The sequence below is a fragment of the Acinonyx jubatus genome, chromosome B3, assembly GCF_027475565.1.
Source record: "Acinonyx jubatus isolate Ajub_Pintada_27869175 chromosome B3, VMU_Ajub_asm_v1.0, whole genome shotgun sequence".
In the NCBI taxonomy this organism is placed as follows: domain Eukaryota; kingdom Metazoa; phylum Chordata; class Mammalia; order Carnivora; family Felidae; genus Acinonyx; species Acinonyx jubatus.
This window is the reverse complement of record NC_069386.1, coordinates 18,053,503-18,075,970: the sequence shown is the minus strand read 5'-3', so window position 1 is coordinate 18,075,970 and position 22,468 is coordinate 18,053,503. Positions and strand designations below refer to the sequence as shown.

General features: G+C 51.0%; 1 protein-coding gene across 6 annotated transcripts in view; it reads left to right on the top strand.

Annotated features, from left to right (window-relative positions):
• ADAMTS17 (ADAM metallopeptidase with thrombospondin type 1 motif 17) overlaps positions 1 to 22,263 on the top strand; it is a 343,518-nt gene extending 321,255 nt beyond the window's left edge. For 4 of the 6 annotated variants that reach the window (XM_027067938.2, XM_027067937.2, XM_027067940.2 and 1 more), the window contains 3 exons: positions 3,736 to 3,888; positions 18,040 to 18,217; positions 19,349 to 22,263. In XM_027067938.2, coding sequence (XP_026923739.1) covers positions 3,736 to 3,888; positions 18,040 to 18,217; positions 19,349 to 19,518 — 501 coding nt within the window. In that variant the 3' untranslated portion in view covers positions 19,519 to 22,263. Of the gene's footprint in view, positions 1 to 3,735; positions 3,912 to 18,039; positions 18,218 to 19,348 lie in introns of those variants that run through there. The other 2 variants (XR_008299007.1, XM_053223625.1) reach the window with 2 other exon arrangements.
• The last annotated feature ends 205 nt before the right edge of the window (positions 22,264 to 22,468 follow it).

The window sequence follows — 22,468 nt, the reverse complement described above, 5'->3', positions numbered from 1 at the left end:
GACAGTTTTTAGTGTGCAAGTTGGAATCACACACCTCATGCCATAAAACATGTTGGAAAGAGGTCAATTAAGCCTTAAGTTTTAACTTAGGCTGAAGAGTGATTCTGGAAATATTTTATCTTTGGTAATATCATCTTTCAAGGCTTTGCATTGACTTTGCATTAATGATTTTGACTGGCCATGAAACAAAAAAATAGCTGAACAAAGGGCAAGTTTCCCTCAGATCCCCCATCAAATGTGTTCTAGGAAAGTCAGAAAGGCTAAATCCAAGACACTCTTCAGTGTGGAAAATATTTTTAAAGTTCCTTTTTATTGCCAAACAGTTGGAATTATTTTGAATAAGAAAGTATTCAGCCCATTCTTAATGAACGAAAAGTCTGCCCTTGGCTGCTCTGAAATGGGGATTACTTTTCAGACGGATCTTAACATGTACCCATTTAAAGACTTGACTCTTTAACCTGCCGTTATTATATTTTAGAGAAAAGAGAGAGCTTAAAATTTTGATTTTTTTTACATGTACTAAGGTTTGTAAGTTAAACATTCAAGGGACCTCTTTTAGGGAGGGGGGCTACTTGCTGGAGGGGTAGAGGCAGGAATGCAGTCTTCCCCCAACCCACCTTGAGCCTAAGATCCTTGATCACCAGAGTCCTGATCCAAACAAGATTTACACTGTAATCAGATCAAAGCCATACATTTTCCATTTGGATTCTTTCTCATAGAAAAAAGAGAAAAAAAGTCCTTACCAAAATAACCAAACCTGACATTATCAACTATCACCATAGTGTTAAAGAATACCAGATTGAAAAAGGTGAGACAACTGAAGCAAGATTTAAAGAAATATCTCTAGGGGCGCCTGGGTGGCTCAGTCGGTTAAGTGTCCAACTTTGGCTCAGGTCATGATCTCACTCACGGTTTGTGAGTTCAAGCCCTGTGTCAGGCTCTGTGCTGACAGCTCAGAGCCTGGAGCCTGCTTTGGATTCTGTCTCTCTCTCTGTCTCTCTCTCTGCCTCTCTCTCTGCCTCCCCATTTGTGCTCTGTGTCTCAAAGATGAATAAATGCAAAAAAAATTTTTTTAAAAGAAATATCTCTAATTTCACATCTGTATCTTTGCGCATATGTGATCCTAATGCTGAAATAGCATCTGTACCAGTCAGTCTAATTCTGGCTCAGCCCAGCCTTGAGCCAAATGCATCTTTCTGCACATTGAACTTAGAATCAAATCTCACCCCCATTCGTGAGATGCTCACCAAACTCGTATTTCTACTACTTCACCACATGCTGAATCAACCCCTTTAATATTTCTTCTGGAAACAAATGGATTTACGTTTCTGATGGCAGAGAAATGTATTTGATCAACAAGGTTGCCCTTATTCAGCCAGCAGTGTTGATCACCCTTACTGTCTACACCCCACCTTCTTCACAGCTTTGCTAGAATGAGGAGCAGAAACCAGGAAGGAGGCAAAAGATAGTGACTCTCTCCTGTCCTGGGCTTCTGGTCCCCATCCCTGGATCAGAGGCCAAGGGAGAAACTGAACACGGCCCTCCTAGGTCCCCCAGAGGAAACCCCACCTGCAATGCTGCCCCTTTCTCAAGGCTTAAGGCTTCCAGCCAATGCTGGTGGTCAGAAGGGCTGAGCTAGGGTTTGGTAAAGAAACAGACTGGACATTAGCATTTGAACTTCAAGGGAAAGGGATAGGGAACACAGAATAGAGTAAGACAATGCAGAAACTCAGGCATAAGTGGTAAGTAGGCTTCTAGTTGGAGAAAGAGCCAGTGGTGTGGGTGCCGGTGCCAGGGAGGAGCCCGCACGTCAAATGGTGAGGGTGGGGCTGATGAAATGGTCATGGAGCATCACAGTACAGAGAAGCAGAAGTTGAAGGTCGACTCAGGAACCCAGGCTCCCTGCAGCAGCCCTCCTGGCCACAACCCAGCCTGCCCAGGAAGGTAACACCTGCCATAGACCGATTCCTTGTATCTGAGGTCCTGTTAAGCTGTCCCTCACCCATGCACAGGACCAAATACTCATGCTGTCCAGCTCCCCGCTAGGTGACCAGTTCTGAAGCCTGTGTATTTCATCTAAAGTTTCTTTATTTACCTTGAGAGAGAGAGAGAGAGAAAGTGGGGGAAGGACAGAGAGAGAGGGAGGGAGAGAGAATCCCAAGCAGGTTCCTCACTGTCAGTGAAGAGCCCAACTTGGGACTCAAACTTATGAATTGTGGGATCATGACCCTGCCTATATATTTCTTCTAAAACAAGCCAATCTGAGTTTCAAAAAGAAAAGAGGGAAGAAAGGAGGGGAGGGGAGGGGAAGGGAGGGGAGGGGAGGGGGGGAGGGGAGGGGGGAGGGGAGGGGAACGGAAGGGAAGGGAAGGGAAGAACCCCAAGGGGCCCGTCAGAGAGCTAAATGGGACAGGGAATTCATTAAAAAAAATAAATAAAGGTAAATAACATTTTGGGGTAAACATTAATAATGGAAATATAAAGAATAACATGATCTCTGTGTGCATTTTTTCAGTAGAACTTTTTAAAAATCAAGTTTATTGTAGCTCAAGAATATCACTGCTGTATATTTCTGATAAATCAAGCAAGTATGAAAACAGGCATTCACATTGCTAGGGCTCCATGTTGGGGCTACTACACTCACGAGCTGTCCCCACCATAGCTCTGGGACCCAGCAGTTGGGAGGAACTTTCCCAGGCAGCCTGGGTTTCCTTGTGTCTGTACATCTTGGCAGAACACCGCCTTCAGCCCCCTGTCGCCACGAGTTCCATGTTTGTTTGCGTGGTGGGGACAGGGCTTCCACACCCGGCAGATACAAGGGAGGGCTCCATGGGTCTATGGCCATGTCTCCTCTTGCTGGCCAGATCATGCACGCTGTCAGACCTGTCCTCCCAAGGTCACAAATCTGCTCTGCCTGGGCTTCCTTCTGCTTGGTGTGGAGGTAAGCCCTCTTTGAGCCCGGGCGAGGTCCCTCCCTGAGCTCACGGGGAGAAGGCTCCAGATACACCCCGCAGGACCGCACTATTTACATCTTGCCACTCCATCTCTCATCCCTAACTCAGTGTATCTTGCTGCCTGGGGGAATGGGAATCTTGACCTCTCTCAGGACTCACCCATGATTTGTCATTCCTCAGGCCCTACTTGGGCCCCGTCCCCACACTGTCTCTTGAAGTGTCTCCCAAGAAGTAAAGTAAAATGCCACAGGGAACATGGCTCCATCACACTCTTGGCATCCATGCTTAAAACAGTCATCGTGGCTCTGTGCAAGAGCTTGCCACCTGCCTGACGTGAAAGTCACCTGTGGCCTGGCTTTGCGTCTCCCCCCTTCTCCACCCTGGACCTGTGCCTTTGCCCCAGGCTGGACCAGGCAGAGTGCATATAGCTGCAGGCCAGCCGGGAGGAGCCAGGGGCCTCACACATCTTTGCTTTGGTGTCTGTCCTCAGCAGCATTTGCCCCTTGAACTCACTCACTGCATTGGTCTTTGGGACCTGGCAGCAGGCCACCAAATTCTTAGTTTGGTCTTCTGGGTGCCCCTGAGCTCTCCCTACTCCCCCCATCACCAGCCACTTGGCTGGAGTCACATAAGGGACCAGGTGCATCAGACTCTGGAAGACCAGGATCCTCTTCACCCTTGCGTCCCCAGAACTGGGTCTGGCACATAGGAGCGACTTAACAAGCATTGATGAACTTGAGCTGAATCAGACCAGATTAAACATCCAACCGGTGTCTTGCAGTGCTCTGCCACCTGTGGTAAAGGGACCCAAAAGCGAACTGTGACGTGCACCAACTCGCAAGGAAAATGCGACGCGTCCATGAGGCCAAAAGCAGAGGAGGCGTGCGAGGACTACTCAGGCTGCTACGAGTGGAAAACCGGGGACTGGTCCAAGGTGAGTCCAGCGCGCCTGCGTTTCCACCCTGCAGGAAACTCTAGAAACAGGAGCTCAGATCTCACCACACGCCTCGATTCAACGAGGCGGTTCCAGTCTACCCAGGCAAGTGCACTTTCTCTCCAAGCTGTGCACCTGCCGGTGACCCCAGGCTGTGTGCAGTCGGAAGGAAACCGAACGCCCCCCCCCGAAGCATGAAGCAGGGTGCTCCGGGTGCCAGTTGGCTGTCCTGTGCTGCGTGCTGGCTGTGCCCCAGCATCCTGCGGGGGACTTGGCCGCCGGCCGTGGCAAAAGCCTTGTGAACACACAGGAGCCTTGGCTGAGGCAAATGTGGAGGGGGCTCATGGGCAAACAACACTTCCATTCACTTCAGGACCCTTGGGTGAGGGCCTGGATGATGCAGGGGCGGATAGGTATGAGCCTTAGGGGTGGCAGAAAGGAAGAGCCTTCTTCCAGAGCCTGGCCTGCACCCCTGGGGGACAGAGAGGCTTAAATAGCACAGGAATGTAAATCCGATATAAAAACTTCTTTCCTGCTTAGCCCTTCTTTTGCTCATTCACCTGGTATCTGTCAACCTGTTACCTCTAAAGCCTGTTTACCAGGGGCTGAGCTAAGTCATCACATGTGAGCCCCAGCCAGTACACCTTCTAGAGAACATTTTCCCAACACCTGTAGAATTTCTTTTTTTTTTTTTAAGTTTGTTTATTTTGAGAGAGACAGTGGGAGTGGGGGAGGGGCGGAGAGAGAGGGAGAGAGAATCCCAAGCGGATTCTCACAAAGCTGGGATGGGATGCAGGGATCCATCTCACAAAGCTGCAAGGTGACCACCTGAGCTGAAACCAGAAGTCGGATGCTCAGCCGACTCAGCCACCCAGGTGCCCCAACAGCTATAGAATTTCTAATGACATTTGCTAATGTCGGATTTTCTAAGAAAATTTCTAATGACAGCCTAGAGTGTGTTTGTGTTTCTTTTTGGTCTTAGCAACAGAAAATTCCCTGTTTGTTTCTCTCGATGCCTCTTCACTCCTGGTTTGCACACTGATGGTCTGAGAGCCTCCAGTGTTTGCATGGCCTGCACAATGTCTTAAACATTTTAGAATTAGTTACTACCATTTAAAAACAGGACAATTCCACCTGAAAGTCTGGATATGGGCCCCTGTCTGGAAATCTGGCAACAGGGCAATGTGGCCTGCGTCCTCACGTGGCCACCATGAACTGGGGCCAAGCAGGCCTGGTACCTTCCCCCAGACCCTGGTCCTCCAGCCTCTCCCCAGGCTCCTCCAGCCACTATGCATTTTGATTTACCTACCTGGCCCAGGCAGTACCTTTCTTTGATTTGTGCCTCTGCTTTATGGAAGGAGAGATGCTTTGGCCATTGGAAAGCAAAACTTCCCAAATCTGGTACCCAAATGGCCACCTTCCCACAAGTCTGAATACAAACTCCTGCAAACTATTGGAGTGCATAAAAGCCAAATTCCTCCGGTTCCAGTTTGCTGTCTGTGCTGAAATGCAGCATCTGGATAACTGCGAATTTGGGGATGACCAAAAACACCTCCTGTTTATTTACGCCCTGATCAGAAAATCTGACCAGAGCAATAGAACCGAGGCCAGTAGGTCTGGTTTCTCCATGAATGTAAAGCGCTTAGTATGGAGTTGCCAGGCTGAGTCTTATTGGAAGAAGTCTCACTTGAACTTCATTTGAAGGCTCTTGCAAAAAAAAAAAAAAAAAAGTGCCATTAGAACCTAGAATCCTGTGAGAAAGACGTCAAGGGGCTGAGTTACAGCTCTGACTCACCACTTAATGTGTCTTAATCTGTCTGGCTCTCAGTCTCTTTATCTCTGAAATGGAGAATCATTAACACTGGCCCTGGCCATTTCGCAGAGACGCTCCGAGCTTTCAAGGTGCTAGTATATGTGACTCAGCAGTTGGACATCTCAGCCCGTTTTCCTGCCCCAAACCTATCACCCAGGACTCACACCATTGTGAGGCACAGGCACCAGGACTAACCCGTTCTGATCTCACCTAACTTTGTCTTATCAGTAGGAGTACCCAGCCTTTTATACAACCATACCCAAAACCGTCTCGTAGCCAAGCATGTCAGACCCAGCTTGACGTAAACAGACTATCAACAGCTTGGGTTCTAACCAATAAGAAAACATTTGTGGGTGTCCTATGTCAGAACTGGCAGAAGATGTGGAGGGACAACTACCCAACATAGTAAAATAACATCATCTGGACTCCAAAAGTCCAGGTGTGGATTGGAATAAAGCGGTCATTATACTCGGGGAATTGGAAGGGTCCTAGTGGTCACCACCCTAAGTGCATCCTGTGCTATTGATGGGTGGCTTACATGGTCACAGATATCCCTGCGCAGGAAGCAGAGGGGAGGAGTGGTCAGTTAGGGCCTGGGCTGTGTGCACCCATCAGGGTCTCAGGGCACCTGGCATCATTTCCCCTTTGAGGTTTACCTCTGTACCTGTGCCCTGCAGCCAGGGTCATTAGCCCTGGTTCACTGAAGAAGCAATAGATGCTCCAAGACTGAGTGGCGTGCCCACACCCCTCTGGCAGAGTCCAAGCTCCTCAACCCCAGTTCAGAGCTCAATCCAACCAGTGGACACAGAACGAGAAGGGCTGCGGAGTCTCCGTGACGGTGCCTTTGAGCCACAGCATGCCCTACACATGTTCGTTGGCTCTCCAGGGCTTGGCTTTCTCCAGCCGTTATAGCCATCTGGTTTTGAGAACCAGAGGGACACTTTTGTTTCCTGAAGTACCATGAGCTTCCTGGTTGCAGAACACCAGAAAATGAATGTGACTAGTGCCTGAGAAGCTTAGCACGGCACTGCCCCAGATCTAGTAGCTCAGGCTTTCCCTCCTCCGGTGTTCAGGGGCGCTTCCTTGGCTGAGGACGCTGGTATGTGGTCCAGCCAACTCCCACACACAGCCCACCAGGTAGAGCCTTTAGCTGGCCTGCTTCTCTAGTAGCCAGACCATGGCGAATAACACCTCCCAGCTTTCTGGAAAGGAAGGCATTAGAAGGCCACCGTGCCCACTTTTTACCACAGCCAGCTTGATCAGTTATCCTTGATCAAGGAAAGTAAAAACAAGAAAGAATAATGGAACAGAATGATCTCGGCTGCCATCCAGGGCTGGTATCTGCTGGCATCTGATTGGTGTGCACAGAGCCTTTGGGGAGAGTACTCAGCATTTGTGGGTGCCACCAGCCCCCTCCCCAGCACATCTGGCCAGAGCCAGGACCCAGGCGCAGGCTCGTTCTCCCAAGCTGAAAACTCGTCACGGACACTGAACTGGAAGTCTGTGCATGCATGAACATACTGGGAGCAAGTGTGGTGGGGCAGGAGCTGCACAGAACTCAGCCGTGGGACCCCCACCCTGTTTGCCTCACCACCACTCCCTCCTGCCACCGCCATGCCTGGGTGGGCTGGCATGCACAGTTACAGAAATCTGTACAGTTAATAGAAATCTGCCCATGGTTTTTCCCCATTTCTTCTCTGGAGAAGTGGAAAGGATCCCGTGGGGATACTTGTCCTCTCTCACTGGGTGATCAGGTCAGTGTTGGTGGATTCCACTGGATGGTTCTTACCCTGACATTTTCACTTATTCAGACTAAATGTGCTTTGTGAGTAACATCTTGTCTCTGCTCTGTGGCTTGTGCACCGTCCCCTTGTTGCATGCCTGGGGTGGGTGCATTTTTTTTTAAGTTTATTTTCTTGAGAGAGAGAGAGAGAGAGAGAGAGAGAAAACAAGCTCAGGAGGGTCAGAGAGAGAAGAGAGAGAGAGAGAGAGAGAGAGAGAGAGAATCCCAAGCAGGCACCACATTGTGAGCACAGAGCCCAATGCAGGGCTTGAACTCACGAACCGCAAGATCATGACTTGAGCAGAAATCAAGAGTTGGACACTTAACTGACTGAGCCACCCAGTCGCCCCAAGGGTCAGTGCACTTTTAAACCCTCTCCGTTGTAACCAGCCTCCAAACCTCCCCACATTCCAGACTTTGAAGGCTTCACACAAGTTGCCCCAAAGGAAAGTCAATAGAATTTCAAGGGCCGTCAGGGCATCAGTGTGTCTGGAAGCTTTGACATTTTGCATCCAAGCAGTCTCCTGTTACTTGGCCCCACGGGTGCCGTTGAGAAAGATAAGCCATCTCCAGGGAGGTGAGGGACTGGCCAGTCCACGGACATTCCACAGGTGCCATCCTGCACTCACTGAAATAAGAAGGACCAGTCACCCCTGAGAAGGGGCTGGCACCCATCCCTTCCTGTAGCTGGGTGAGGGTGCCTGAGAACAACACCCAGAACCTGAGGGAGGCAGGGCCCCTCCCCTTCCCCCAGCCTCAGCAAATGACTGAACCGTAACCGGGGACCCATATGAGAGACAGGCTTCACATTCCCATCCCTGCTGAGGGCATTATTACTGCTCTGCCATGTTTGAAAAATGGCCTGCAGCTGGCTACCCTCCTGGGATATTAGCTATTTCCAGATCTGTGCAAATCATTGTTTTCACCCGCTAACTGCTGGGTATTCAACCCAGGGGGACGGAGACGTCACTTAAAATGGGAGAGGAGGAAATCGCATTTCTTTCTAGAATAGCATGACTTTTGATCAAAAGTTGAGATGTTTCAGTTTCAAGACCAGAGGCATTAATCACCGCTGAAATGACGGGATGTTTCTAATTAGAAACAAATTATTCTGGAGGGATCATAATGGATGGTGTTTTTAAAGAAAACCGTTGGCTGTCTGTGTTAAGAGTATGGCTGTTCCCTTTCACTGAAGAGATCAAAGTGACCGTTGACTTCCTGGTGCCCTCGAAGGTCCCATGGAAGGGGGCTGGTCTAACTCCAAGGCCTCAGTCAGGCCCCAGGTGTGCCCCTCACACCCGAGCCCCAGACTGATGTGGAAATCACAGCACCTCCCAGGGGCCATAGGAGGTCAAAGGAAGAAATAAGCATGAAGAGGGTGTGAGCTGCAGACCCCCAGGAAGTCTGGGAGAGCCTCTCACTCAGTGGTGGAGGCCTTACTGTGCTTTAGGCAGGGAGATGGGGGTTTCAGCTCCACGGCCTTAGCAATGAACAGACCTTGCATCATGAGAGGGGCTTGTTACGGGAAGTTTTTCAGCCCACACCCCACTTCCAAAGCTTGCACCTGTTTTGGTAGGGTCTGACTCCACTCCCCACTCTGCAAGGCTGGCCTGCCTGCCAAGCTGGGGGCCGGCAGCCAAGACTCTGGGATTCAACCAGCATTTCCTGAGCTCCCGTTCTGTGCCAGAAAACCCGCTCTGGGCCCTGGGGGTATGAGAGTGGATAGTGACCCATCCAAAGTACAGACCGACAGGGAGCCAACTGCAGAAGGCCACCCTGAGTCCCACTGGGCCAGTATGAGCACAGTGCTATGGGACCCAGGCAGCCTCTTCCTGGGAAAACTGTGGATGGGGATGCTGGCAGGGGGTGACACTGCTCCTGTTGGGACCAGTGACAGTGGCCCCTGACATACACCAGTGCTTTAAAATTTACAAAGCACATTCACTCATATTATCTCATTTGACCCCGTCCTCATTTTACATAGGAGAAAACTGACTCAGAGTAGTGATGTGGCTTTTTTCCCCAAAGTCACACAGCTAGAAAATAGCAGGGCTAAAAGTCTGGTCCCTACCTTCTGGCTCTTAATTCACCTTTCTTCCAGGTGCATAATAACCTCAGAGGCTTAGATTCCTAACCTGAAACGGGTAGGAGATGACCTATGCCTGCAGCTCTAATCGTCATAGGCATATGCTTGGTATAAAGTCAAGTGTCTACCTGCCCTTGTTTTGTTTTGCTTTGAATATTTATTTTTGAGAGAGTGCAAGCGGGGGAGGGCCAGAGAGAGGGGGACAGAGGATCTGAAGCGGGCTCTGCACTGACAGCACAGAGTCAGATGCAGGGCTCCAACTCACGAACCGCGAGATCATGACCTGAGCTGAAGTCGGACACTCAACCGACTGATCCACCCCCCTCCCAAAAAGACAAGTCAAGTATCTCCCTGCTCTCTCTCCACACCACCCCCCATCTAAACCTGCTCTCCAAGGGCTTTGTCTCAGTCATTGACATAATGTCAATCCCTTGCCTCTTTCTGCGGTCCTACATGTTGTCTACCCTTATTTGTGAACTAAAAAGTTGAGTCCTTATTAAAAGAAACTTGCACATCAAAGAGGAAGTATGTGAGACATTGGGGATATCGGGGCCCTTCTCTGGGGCAGCCAGCGGGCAGCCAGCACTGTGGGCGAAGAGAGAGATAAGCCAATTCTCTATTTGACATTACTCTGAGGAGCATAAGCAGCCAATGAAAGGAAGGTCATCAGCTCTCAACGCGTTTCAGGCAGGGGCAGAAGGGAGAGAAGGCAGAATACCCCCTCGGTGTGGAGCACTTTGCGTGGGTGAACAGAGCCTGCCACTGGGTCGTGGACTTGCAGAGAAAAGTCCAGGACCCATACCTGATCATGTGAGAGAAATGGGCTTCCTGTAGAGCAGCAGAGTCACCGGAAATTGCCAGGAGAGGTGCCCGCATGAAGTGAGCTGAATAATAGCTGATGCCTCTGACCCCCCCATTCACCTAGTGGTGTCCTTTGTCAAACCAGCTGCCTTGGTGTGGAACAAGGGATCCGAGAGAGGGGGTGGCTCCCCCTGCATTGCAGCCTGGGTTTTAACCTGGACCTAGTCATTGAATCAGAGGAGCTGCTGCCCCTAAGGAACACTTTTGTTCCGACACATGCTACGTCAGTGACCCTAAAGCAGGGCAGACGGTCAGGATGACACAGGTCCACACCCCCCACTGGGCTGTGGCCTCCTCTAAACTTGAGCCAGCATCACCCTCTGTCAGCTGGGTCTAGGGGTACCCTCCTATAGGGCATCTGTAAAAGCACTTAGCCCAAGGCCTGGCACAGGGAGATCACCCGGGAGGTGCTTGTTTCTATCATCATCATCATCATCTCATTATTTTTGCCATTGTCTTCTGCTGCAGCCACAGATCTCTGGTGGAATCCCATTTCTTCCATGGGCCTATCAAATATGTGTTATCTTAAAGCAGCTCTTTGAATGTGGTTCAGGTCCCATAAAACAGTGTGTGCCCTGACCCGGTGTATGCGCATGGCAACAGCGTGGCTAGGAGGCAGGAGAGGGGTTGCTGCATTTGCTGGGCTCCTGGGCCGTCCTCCTCCAGCAGGGTGGAGCGTCTTGTGCACAGTCACTGACGGGCTGGGAGAGGTAAGCTACCGGAGTGATAACAGCCTCTGCCCAAGGACACACAGAGTGGCCAGGCAGAGTCCCCTGTGCTCCGGGCTCACAGAGCACAGTCCAGAGCTCTCGCAGATCCTCGGGAGTCAACTTGGCCTTCTGGCTCCCGGGCTGGCGTGGCCCAGCCAGAATCTGTAGGTCGCCAGGTTGCAAATTCAGAGGCTTGGGGGAAACCCGAAGCTAAGGCTGAGGCTAGAAGGGAAAAACAGTTTGCGAGGGAGTATGAGTTGAAGGGTGTGTGTGTGTATGTGTGTCTAAGAAAGCATTTCCAGTTTCAAGGCTGGAGCAAAGACAGTGGGGATTTTCATTACTGTTTAAAACCTGCTATTTCAGGTTTCAACAGCTTCCGATGTTTGCATTGCTCAATGCCAAGTCGGGGGAAAATCTGTCAAAAATGCTTTTGAAGAGCTTTTGACATTTCACCAGCCAAGTGCCTCTCAGACACAAAATGGAGTTTTACCTGGAGGGTATTCTCCTCCCCCACCCCCTGCCTCATTCTCTGCCATCCACACCCGCCCTGGGGGCAGGCTGGCCCCTCAGAGACCAAGCTCCGGGAGAACAGGAGAACGTGGGGGCGGTTACACCGCACGGTGAGGGCTCCCCCTTGCCAGGCCTCCTGCTCACCCCAGAGCCCCGGGGAGGAAGCCAGCCCACCCGCCCCCCGACTCTGTCGGAACCCCGGGCTCATGCAAGCACCAAACATTCCTGCAGCGTTTTCCCCTTCCTGAGGTTTTTACAACCTCCTTTACCTAATTCTCAAAACACCCCTTTGGGATTCCGTGTTATTTATAGTGGTGATTTTATAGCTGCGAGAAGTGAAGAGAAGGAAGTCCTCACCGAAGTGGAGCATGTCATCAGGGTCGGGCCTCTGTGGGGTGACAGAGACCTGGATCCTCCCCTCTGGGGAGCGGTGTGGCCCTGGAGGAGGCCGGGTGGGGGGCCTGGAGCTGTCACTGGGAAACAGTCACATGGACGCCCTAAGCCTCACATTCGGCCTCTCTGAAAGGCAGTCCTGTGCCCCTTGTGGTGCCGTTCACGCATTTGGTGTGTGTTTATTGTGCGCCTACTGTGTTCTGAGCACTGCCCTGGCCACAGCCGCTGGTAGTAGAATGATTAACAAGGACTAACGAGAATGACGTTAAGTCCAGGGCCCAGCCCTCAGCGGGCATGCAGAAGGTGGACCTGGCTGCTATTACTGCTATTGTCACCATCATTGTCATCAAGGAAGCAGAGGCGGGAAGCCTTCCACCATGTCCTTGGGTCTGAGGGACCACAGGCCTTCCCACTCTTTTAGGGAATCCTCTTTTTCATAGCCGCACCAGAACTAACACCACAAGCCCATGAGTAAATTCAAGTCGAAGATTTCTCTTTGTTGCCATGAACCTTTTGCTCTCTGTGCACCAGAACTTTTGATTTTGTTACTGCATTTCCAGTGAAACTCCTGCTGCAAGTGTCTTTGACTCCCCATCCTAGCCAGGGGAGAGCCCTGAGATCGGTGGCGGGTCACCAAGCCTAGTCTCTGACGTGCGGCTGTGGCCACTTGCTGGGGAGGGGGCTGCCGCTGCTTCAGGTCGTCTGGCAGGGAGCTTTTCTGCTGGATTCATCCCTGCTCCATCTCTATCTTTGTTTCCCGAGTCTCAGGGAGGCACGTTAAATGTTAACGTAAGGAGTGACCTGAAAAAAAAAAAATACCCGGGGCGCCTGGGTGGCGCAGTCGGTTGGGCATGCGACTTCAGCTCAGGTCACGATCTCGCGGTCCGGGAGTTCGAGCCCCGCGTCGGGCTCTGGGCTGATGGCTCAGAGCCTGGAGCCTGTTTCCGATTCTGTGTCTCCCTCTCTCTCTGCCCCTCCCCCGTTCATGCTCTGTCTCTCTCTGTCCCAAAAATAAATAAACGTTGAAAAAAAAATTAAAAAAAAAAAAATACCCAACAGTGAAAGACTGCTTCTAACAAGACCAGATCTGTTTTTTTACAGATCTGTTTGCTTGGATTTTAAGAGCCTGAAAATGGCTTCACAGCAATGCTTGGGGCTAATCCGGTGCAATCTGGAGACACTGTGGTCTCCTCACTGTTTAATTAAAACTGAGACCGAGGGGAGGCAGACAGAGATGGAGTCCATTGTCTGCGCCTGTGTTATCCTGAATGCAGCAAGCTCAAGTTACATACAAGGGGATGCTGTTCAAAGCAACCCTTCAGACCTGTCTGCAATCACGTTTGTCTTCAGGGTCAAATCAGCTTCTAATTGTGCTCTCAGAGGTCATCTGGCTGAGCTGCCAGATCAGGGCCAGGAGCCGGGCAAGGGTGGCCCCACAACACCTGTCTGTGGCGGCCTGGTGCCAGGCAGGGCATGGCCGCCCCATGGAGAGCTAAGCAAGTTGGCCAAGTGACTCAGTGTGTTTTCCTGGGCTTGAGGGACTCCCTGGTCGGCTCTCTCTGTTCTTGTCCAAGCGCTAACTGTTAATAATAATAGCAGCACTTGTTGAGGGTTCGCTCTCTCCCAGACTCCCTGCTGGTCACCCGTCCAAGTGATTCTAATCACTGAAATCATTCTGCAAGGAGAGTTTTATTATCCTCAAGCCACAAATGAAGAAACTGGGGCTCAGATAGGTTAAGTAACTTGCCTGAGGTCACACAGCGAGTAAGCAGGGATGGAGTGTGCTGACAGGACTGTGCTGCCCCTATGGCTCTGTCCCCAGTAAAACCCCAGTCGGGGAGAGTGTGGTTACCCATGGGTGTTCGGCAGGGGTGGGTAGGCTTAGCACCACCTGGACTGAAATGGAAGTTTCTTTACCTGCCACTTGGTTACATGCTTGTCTTCTCACCTGAGGCATTGAAGCAGCCTCTGTGGGGCTGGCTCACACACAATTCAGGTGGATAAGCAAATGCTCTAAGGTTCTCAAAAGTTCTTTTTAATGAGTACAGGACTTTCACAGCCCACCGCTGTGGGAACAGCAGAGTTCCTAGGACTCCAGCTAAAATTTAGCCAAGCCTAATCTGAGAGGCAAATCCCTATGAGGGGCAGGACCTGCAGGGTCCCTACATGCCCCCACAGCAGCGGAGGGTCGGCCCCCAGCCTGTCACCTGGCCCTGCCCAGCTTCACAGAGGTGCTAGAGAGCCATGAGAACAGACACTTGAGTCTCTATGTGGGATCTTTGGAGAGAATTCCATGATCTCATGGAACAGTTCTTTTCTCCAGACTGGGAAATTAAAGGCCAGTGACCCATACTAGGAAAGATAATGAATAAGAGGTGGACCTGGGCAGTGACCTAGCTTTTCATTTCCTGGCTCCCAGAGAGGCTCCCACCAGTGCAAGCTGTAATTCGTACAGGAAGATGGAATTTGGTCCATGGAATGGGGCAGCTGGGGTCCTGTCCCTCCTCTGCCACTCACTCACTGTGTGACCTTGGACCAGACACCCCCACTGAGCTCAGTGACCAGCAGCCTCTAGATTGTTGTGGAATGTTCCACCTTATTATGGAACCTTACAAGCGAACCCACAGGATAAGCAAACACACCATCTGCATATGCAGGGGGACATCATGAATGCTCTCCCTGCCTCCACCCAACCTCCTGGCCCCAGAGCATGTGAAACATGACTCAGAACTTTCAGAGGAGGAAATCATCCATCAAGGTCACCCTGAATACCTGAGTTTTACAATGGTCATTGATCATTTTCAGGCAGAGACCTTTGTCAGTTTTGCACTTGGTGTGAATAGACCCACAGGATTGAGTTCTTGCCCTGATTTTTACGTACATAATAATGACACCTGCAAAAGACATCGAAACACTTCCTGAGGTTCCTGGCCAGGAAGTAACTCACCCCTGGCCGACCGCCTAGCCAGCAGGGCTTTGGGTACCTCGCGGTCAGGGGGTGCCATAGGAGCAAGATAGGCATAGCTTTAGGCACCTTCTCCATTAGGCTGTGCTGTTTCCTGGGGCCCCAACCACCACCAGTCCCACCCTGGGTGGTCCCCCTCTCCAAGGAATATTAAGACACCTAATTCCTAATTCTTCCTTCCAGGTGTGTCTCCTATAGCAGGTGGCTCCAGGGCCCATGGTGCAGGTCAAGATCCGATGAGAAAAAGGATGTTGATGTCACTTGTAGATCAGCCTGCAGATACCTCTTTTCCTCACAAAGGCAGTTGAGTTCCAAATAGTCACAGGAATCTGGTCCCAAGTACATGGTAATCCCATTTTCCCAGGAAGTAGATTTTATTTTATTTTTTTGATTTTACAACCACCTTACATATAAAAAATCTTTAATGGTATAGGTGGGCTAGTCAAATGTCTCCATAAACTATATAATTTATTCAGGTAGTTACACATTCATATTTAAAGGTATATAATAGGGGCGCCTGGGTGGCTCAGTTAGTTGACTGTCCGTCTGACTTCGGCTCAGGTCATGATCTCGTGGTTCGTGAGTTCCAGCCCCACGTCAGGCTCTGTGCTGACAGCTCAGAGCCTGGAGCCTGCTTCGGATTCTGTGTCTCCCTCTCTGTCTGCCCCTCCGCTGCTCACACCCTGTCTTTCTCTGTCTCAAAAATAAATAAACATTAAAAAAAATTTTTTTAACTTATTAGAAATGTTTGCTCATCTTGCAGAGCACTAAAAGAACAAGTTACAATCTAAGGTTTTACGGTATTTGTATATGAATATTCAACTACTTCAGTGTAAGAAGAGAGAGCTCATTCCACTACACAGGCCACTGGGCAGAAGTTCAGGATAAATCAGAGGTTCTCAGCTCTGGGTGCCCCTTCTACCTATATTGATTGATTGTCCTGGGACACCGAGGTTTTTAGAAGCTCACCAGGTAATCCCACGAACAGATCCCAACCTGCTGTCAGCTCCCCGCCCCCCCCCAGAGGCCCCCCAGGTATAAGTCCTGTTGCTATGGCAGCCGTCCTAAGTTCAAGGTCTCCTGTTGGTGGGACCTCCTCATGTGACCTTGTTCCTCCACCTCAGCAGCCCTCAAACTTCCCTTGTGCTCCAGTGCCAACCCCCAAGGTCTAGGGTGGGGCCCAGAAGTCTGCATCCATTAATGCACAGTGAATTCTCAAGCCCACAAGCAGCCCATGCCTAGTGAATCCAGAAGATAGGATGTGAAGCAAGACACAAAGCGGGGGTCCTGGGGCCCGCCTTGCCTGTTGGGGAGTGTGCCTGTTCTGGTTTGAACATGCCAGAGCCCACAGGGAGTGTCACTTGTGGTTTTCCCACCTCCTTTGTGATTTGCAAAGACCCCTTCAGAGCACCATTCCCTCTGAGCCTCTTTATCCTTCTAAAGTGAAAACGAAAACAAAAACCCCACATGATTCTGCAGAGGAATTCACCTGGCACACAAAAGCTCTTTGAGGAGCAGACAGTGCCCACGTGGTCACAAGTGGTACCAGCAGTCTCCCATCAAGCCTGTGCCTGGTGACTCCTCGCAGACCCCTGGAGGGAAGATCCTCCCTCCAGCACAGGCCAAGGTCCAGCCCAAAGGGGAGGAGACAGAGAGGCACACTCTCCGGACGGCACCTGGCGTTGTCACCGCATGTGGCATTCGGAGGGCAGGCCCTGTTCTCCTTTCTCCACCCCGAGGTGCCGGTATTAACTCCAGCTGGGCTATTGCACCTGAGGCCTTTGCTTTATTAAACTTTTGCAGAGTGCTCTCAGAACCCCATAAATCACGGGTTGTGTGGGCGCTAGGGGACACCAGATGGGGAGAAAGTGCACAGGAACCTGGCTCTCTGGCTGGAAGCGACCAGCTTATTGGAGAGACAGTTCCAAGGGCTCCTGGGAGAGCGTGCAAGTGCCCAGGAGTTCGGACAGCAGGATCAGGGTGGCAGAGCTGAGTCGCTGAGAGTCTCCCTGTGGAGCACTTTAAAGGGATGCAAAGAGAGACAGGACTTGGGAAAGTCCTACTGAGTCCGCTCACTGGGAACCTGGGATGTCTGCTGAGCTATGCCAGGTAGGTTTTAGCAAACCCAGGTCTACCAGCAGCCCGGGATTTGGTGTCTGAGTTAAAGCTGTCAGCCACAAACAGTATGAGATTCCATGACTCTGTGATGCGAAAAACAGGTTGCACTTCATTTTCTCCACCTTGATTCTGAGCCCTGACCCTCCAGGCTTGAGGGAAATTTGACCCTGCTCATGCCTGAGCTCCCCTCCACAACCAAGACCAGGCAAAGACCCCAGAGCCTCCCGCAGCACAAAGCACTGGGGAAGACCCACTTGGTCATCAGACCCAGTGCCTCCTGGGTGCCATCAGGCCACCCTGTCCACTGTCTCAAGGATTTCAAAAGCCCAGCTCTCTGCTGGGAATGGGGGTAGAGAGGGTGGGAAGTGAAATGCAGGCCTCATACATTAATGTTTTAGCAACTGTCTCCCATCTTAGCTCGGGCTGCTGGGGTGAAACTCCATAGACTAGGGGTCTTAAACCACAGACATTTAGTTCTTATGATTCTGGAGGCTGAGAAGTCTAAGGTCAAGGTGCTAGCAGATTTGTTTCTTGGTGAGGGCCCGTGTCCTGGCCGTGTCCTCACATGGTGGAAAGACAGACTCTGGTCTCTCTTCCTCTTTATAAAGACACAGTTCTCATTGTGGAGGCTCTGCCCTCATACCCTCATCTAAACCTAACTACCTCCCAAAAGCCCCACCTTCAAATACGATCCCATTGGGAGTTAGGGATTTGGGGAGACAAAAAACATTCAGTCCGTAACATCTTGAAGCAGGTTTCTGTCAGACACCTGGGATGCAGTGAAGCCCCTTGTCCCGCATTATTTCAAGCCCCTGGGAATGACACAGAGGGGCAGCTGCATTGCAAAGCCATTGTCAAGGACTCCTGGGCGTAGGTTAGGCCCCCAGCTCAGGCTGTCCCTGTGTCTGGCAGTGCTCCTCAACCTGTGGGAAGGGCCTCCAGTCCCGCGTAGTACAGTGCATGCACAAGGTCACCGGCCGCCATGGCAACGAGTGCCCCGCCCTCTCGAAGCCAGCAGCCTACAGACAGTGCCACCAGGAGGTCTGCAATGACAAGATCAACGTGAACACCATCACCTCCCCTCGCCTCGGTGAGTGGCCCCCGGTTTCTGGGGTGGGGAGGTGGGAGTTCTGCAAGCCAGAAAGCCCCCTTTGGGCCCTAGCTGAGCCCTGAAGAGGTCTTTTGTCAGCTCTGTAGAAGGTTAGAGGTTTCAGAGGTGGAATTTCGTTCCTTGTCATGAAAAAGACGTCTGCTAGCGGCAACCTCAAACACAACAACGGCTCAAGCGTCCCGCTTAGTCCCTCTGCCAACAATGAGGAACACGGGAGGGTGGTCTTCAGTTAATGTTTTTGGGCTCCTGTGCACGAGGAGGGCAAAGGGAGGTGCGTTCTTCCAGAAGTGAAGGAGCTGGGCGACATTCATGAAGCCTCGGTGACGTTCGCATGGGATGCTCCCCAAGCTAACGCTTGAGAAGAAAACAGAGGTGTTGATAGGGTGGAGTATTTAATTCAGTGGCACAGGAGGGAGAAGAGGAGCATTTAACACTAATCTGGTGATTCCTTTTGACGGTGTCCGCTTTTCCAAATAGAAATCCCTGAGGAATATTTTCCTACCCAGAGCCCCTTTCCCTAACGCTGGAACACAGCCAGAATGAAGAGGGTTTCTAAGTTGCTTCACTGGAGGGTCTTTGAACTTGCAGAGGGGCACCCCGGGCTTTTGCATGCACACACCCCCTTGGTATGCTCCAGAGACCTCCCTCAGGCAGGACATTCTCTCTGCAGGATGACCCTGAAGGAGATTTGGGCCACTTGCTTAGGCTACGAGCTTATTATGCTTTGGTGGCCTTTTGATGTCCACCGCCCCGTGCCGTTCTGTTTTATGAATGCCAGCAACGATGGTGTCCTTCTCCAAAAAAATAACAGCAAGTGCCACTTAGGTGAGAAGCAGGGTGCACAGTGCCCTGGCCCTGAGGAAGCCGCAGGCAGACCCATGCTCTGCCAAGGGGTCGGGTTAGACACAGGAGCGTGTCCCCTGTCGAAAACAGCGGCATCCTGTGGCCCCGGCAGGGGGTGCATTCCCTCCGTTCGTGCAAGGCTCCAGTGTGCTTGTCGGTGAGGGCAGCTCCGGAGTGTGTCAGACCACAGGCCACCCCTGTGCAGGCATCCTGATGTCCCTGGGCCATCCGTAACCCCTGGGCTTTCTGTTTCCACCGTCCCTGTAGCCGCTCTGACCTACAAATGTACGCGGGACCAGTGGACAGTGTACTGCCGGGTCATCCGAGAAAAGAACCTCTGTCAGGACATGCGGTGGTACCAGCGCTGCTGCCAGACGTGCAGGGACTTCTATGCGAACAAGATGCGCCAGCCGCTGCCACCGCCACCAAGCTCATGACACGTGGCCCAAGGGACCCTCGACGCGCCAGCGCGAGGCCTGAATCCTGATGACATGGCTAGTTGAAAGCCTCCCCACCCAAGAGTGCACCAGTCCTGCGGCCAGGACCCCCCCTCCCCCAGAGCACAGCGCCGCTCCCCCCACCAGGCTGTCCCGAGAATCCAATTGCATAGAACTTCAGCGTGGACTTGACGTTTGCTGTTAGTGCTTTTGTACTTAATATATTGTTAATGGCCACTGGATGGCTTTCTCCAGTAAGGAAAAAAATAGGCATGAGTCACAAAATTATTGTAATTTTTAAGGTTCTGTGTACCTCAAAGGGAACACCTCTGACAGACAATTGTCAAAAGAAAGAGACGTCACTGAGCGCTTCTGTCCAGCTTTCTTTTGACGTTTGAATTCCCGGTGCTTGATGTGCCGGGGGCAGGGGGACTATCCCCCCAGTGAGACATTCCACGTTCAAACAGGCTTTATTCTGAAAGCCGGCGACACCCCGGAAGGAAGGACAGATGTCAGTGAGCCTCTGCCAATGGCTCCCCCCGAGAGGGCCAGGGTCAGCACTTAGCCTCTCAGCTCATCTCTGAAAACGTGTTCTCTATCCTAGGCCTTCTCTTGGAAGTCTTGTCCCTGACAGTCTGAATCTGTATCAGCCAAAGACACCAGGGCCGCATAGTTTTGCGTAAAAACCTGTGTTGGGGAGAATATTCTGGAAGTGTTTGGGTTTGGGCAGGCATCTAATTTGTATACTCTACTGTCTACCACATAGGGAAACAGAAAAGTCTTCGAGGTGCTATGAAATGGGACATCTGTTCGTGTGGGTGATGGGACTGTTCCCTGGCATAAAGGTGAGCTCAGGACAGCTTTGTCAGGGGTGTGTGGCCCCTCCACATTCTGGGGGCCTCCACTCTTGTCAGTACTTCATAAAGCTTTGCACCTTAGACGTGGCTTCCCATTGACCTTGGCCATCTATCTGAAGTTGATTCTTTTTAGAAGCTCTGCCTCCTTCGCCCTGGCATGGGACTGGTTTCCTCCAGAAGCCCCTCGGCCTGGGGGGCCCGGATCACTGCACAAGCACCGAGCCTTCCCACAGCCCAGACCTTGGGGGACCCATTATTGTCATGCTGTCGGTATTGACTCATCCTCTTAGTAAGATAAGGATGACCCTCAGAAAAGCACGAAGAAGGTCTTTCCCTCCCGCAACCTATCAAAACAGAGCTGTGCCCTGTCTAGAAGTCTGAGGAAATGACAAGAACACAGAAGATGGTAGGACCCTGCCTGCTTTGGGAGCTGGGAGAGAAAGACCCTAGATGCCAGGAGACCTGTTTTGCTCACCAGCTTGGTGGGTGTTTGATGGGTGCTTATGTTCAAGGACTTTACCATGACAAACCCACCTTCTCCCTTATTGCAGATGGGGGAATCTCACTTATGCCAATGTCCCAGGGATCATCTCCAAGTTCTTCCTGATTTATTGGTGCTGTGTTTATGTATCTGCTTTGGTTTTTGATGATGTCACAACTTTAGGGTCCATTAGCTTAAATCAGAAAGAAAACAAAAAGAAAATCTCCTGCCTTCTCAACCCCGTCTTACAGGCTGTTTCAATTTATGATTTCTAATATTCCAGAGATAGAGACGTGGTAGGGATGACAAGAGATTTGTGCGGTTCCTCTTGAATCAACGAGAAGTATTTGAGAAGCTTGCGTGGGTGCTCTGATTGAGAGAGTGCCAGGATAGCACAATCCACCCTGCAGTGTAAACCCCGTCAGTGTTGCAGCACAGCCTATGCAAAACGCTGTCCTCCCCAGCTCGGGCTTGGCCACTGACAGACTCCCCCAAGCCCCATTTCTGCAAAACTCTCAAATTCTTGGGGAGCTAGGGTTCCAAAATGGGCTGTGCTTCACCATGTAGTGTCAGAAAGATAGCAGCCTCGGGGGCTGAGTAGCTGAGCCAGGGCGGCCAGCTAAGGAACCCACGGGGCCCGCCCAAGATGGGCATGTATGTGCCCCTAGGCTAGCACTTTCTCCGATGCCTCTGAATATTCCCCCCGACTGGCTACCTTGACTATATCAACTGGATGCATCTGGCAAGGGCCCCACCCTCTCAAAATGCAAATAATTGATTTGGTTATTATCGAACACCCACTGGTTCCCCCAGAGTCCATGTCTCTCTGACCTCCTTTAGCTCATGCTGGCACTTGTTGCTCTGAAATTCACCAGCCCGCCTTCTGTTCATGGCACAAGCAATGATTGATTTCGGCGAAGCCATGATGGCACTCTTGTTCCACTTTGTACAGAAGACATTGAAACCCTGTGATCACAACAGTGACGTTTCTTTATTTACAATACCCTGTACTGTCACTCAAGTACTGTACCTTTTTGATTGCACAAACGCGTTACTAACGACAGAGTCTTACGACCTTATGGTGCTACTTTTGTGGGTGCAAATGAAGCCCTCTCACTTGACCATGGCTTGACATTATCAGAACACAGGGAAAGATCCTCAGCAGCAATAATCTCATTGCTTTGTTCTCTTTTCTCCATTTCAGAGTCAAATGTATATATTTTCCATTAGTTAACTTACATTACGTACTGTACCCATGGTATTTTTGTTTTACTTTTTGGTGCTGGTTTTGAAAGAAAAAAAAAGAACAGAAGACAAACATTGGACACCACTGTAAATGAAAAATTAATCATTTCATTGGAAGTGAGTTGAACATGTTAATAAAATGTTTTTCCATAACAATTTTAAGCTGTCTGTGGAGTACGAGACAAAAACCAGTCCTCCGGGGCTGACAGAGGGAGGCCTGTCCTTCTGCGAGTGGTCACATAGCTTGCCTGGAACAGCGTCCCGACCACAGCTGTGGACAGGGTCAGAGGTCGCTGGTAAATGCAGTTCTGGCGGGTGGCTGTGTCTCCCTGCGTGAGCACTAACAAATCATTCCGTCCCAGGCCTC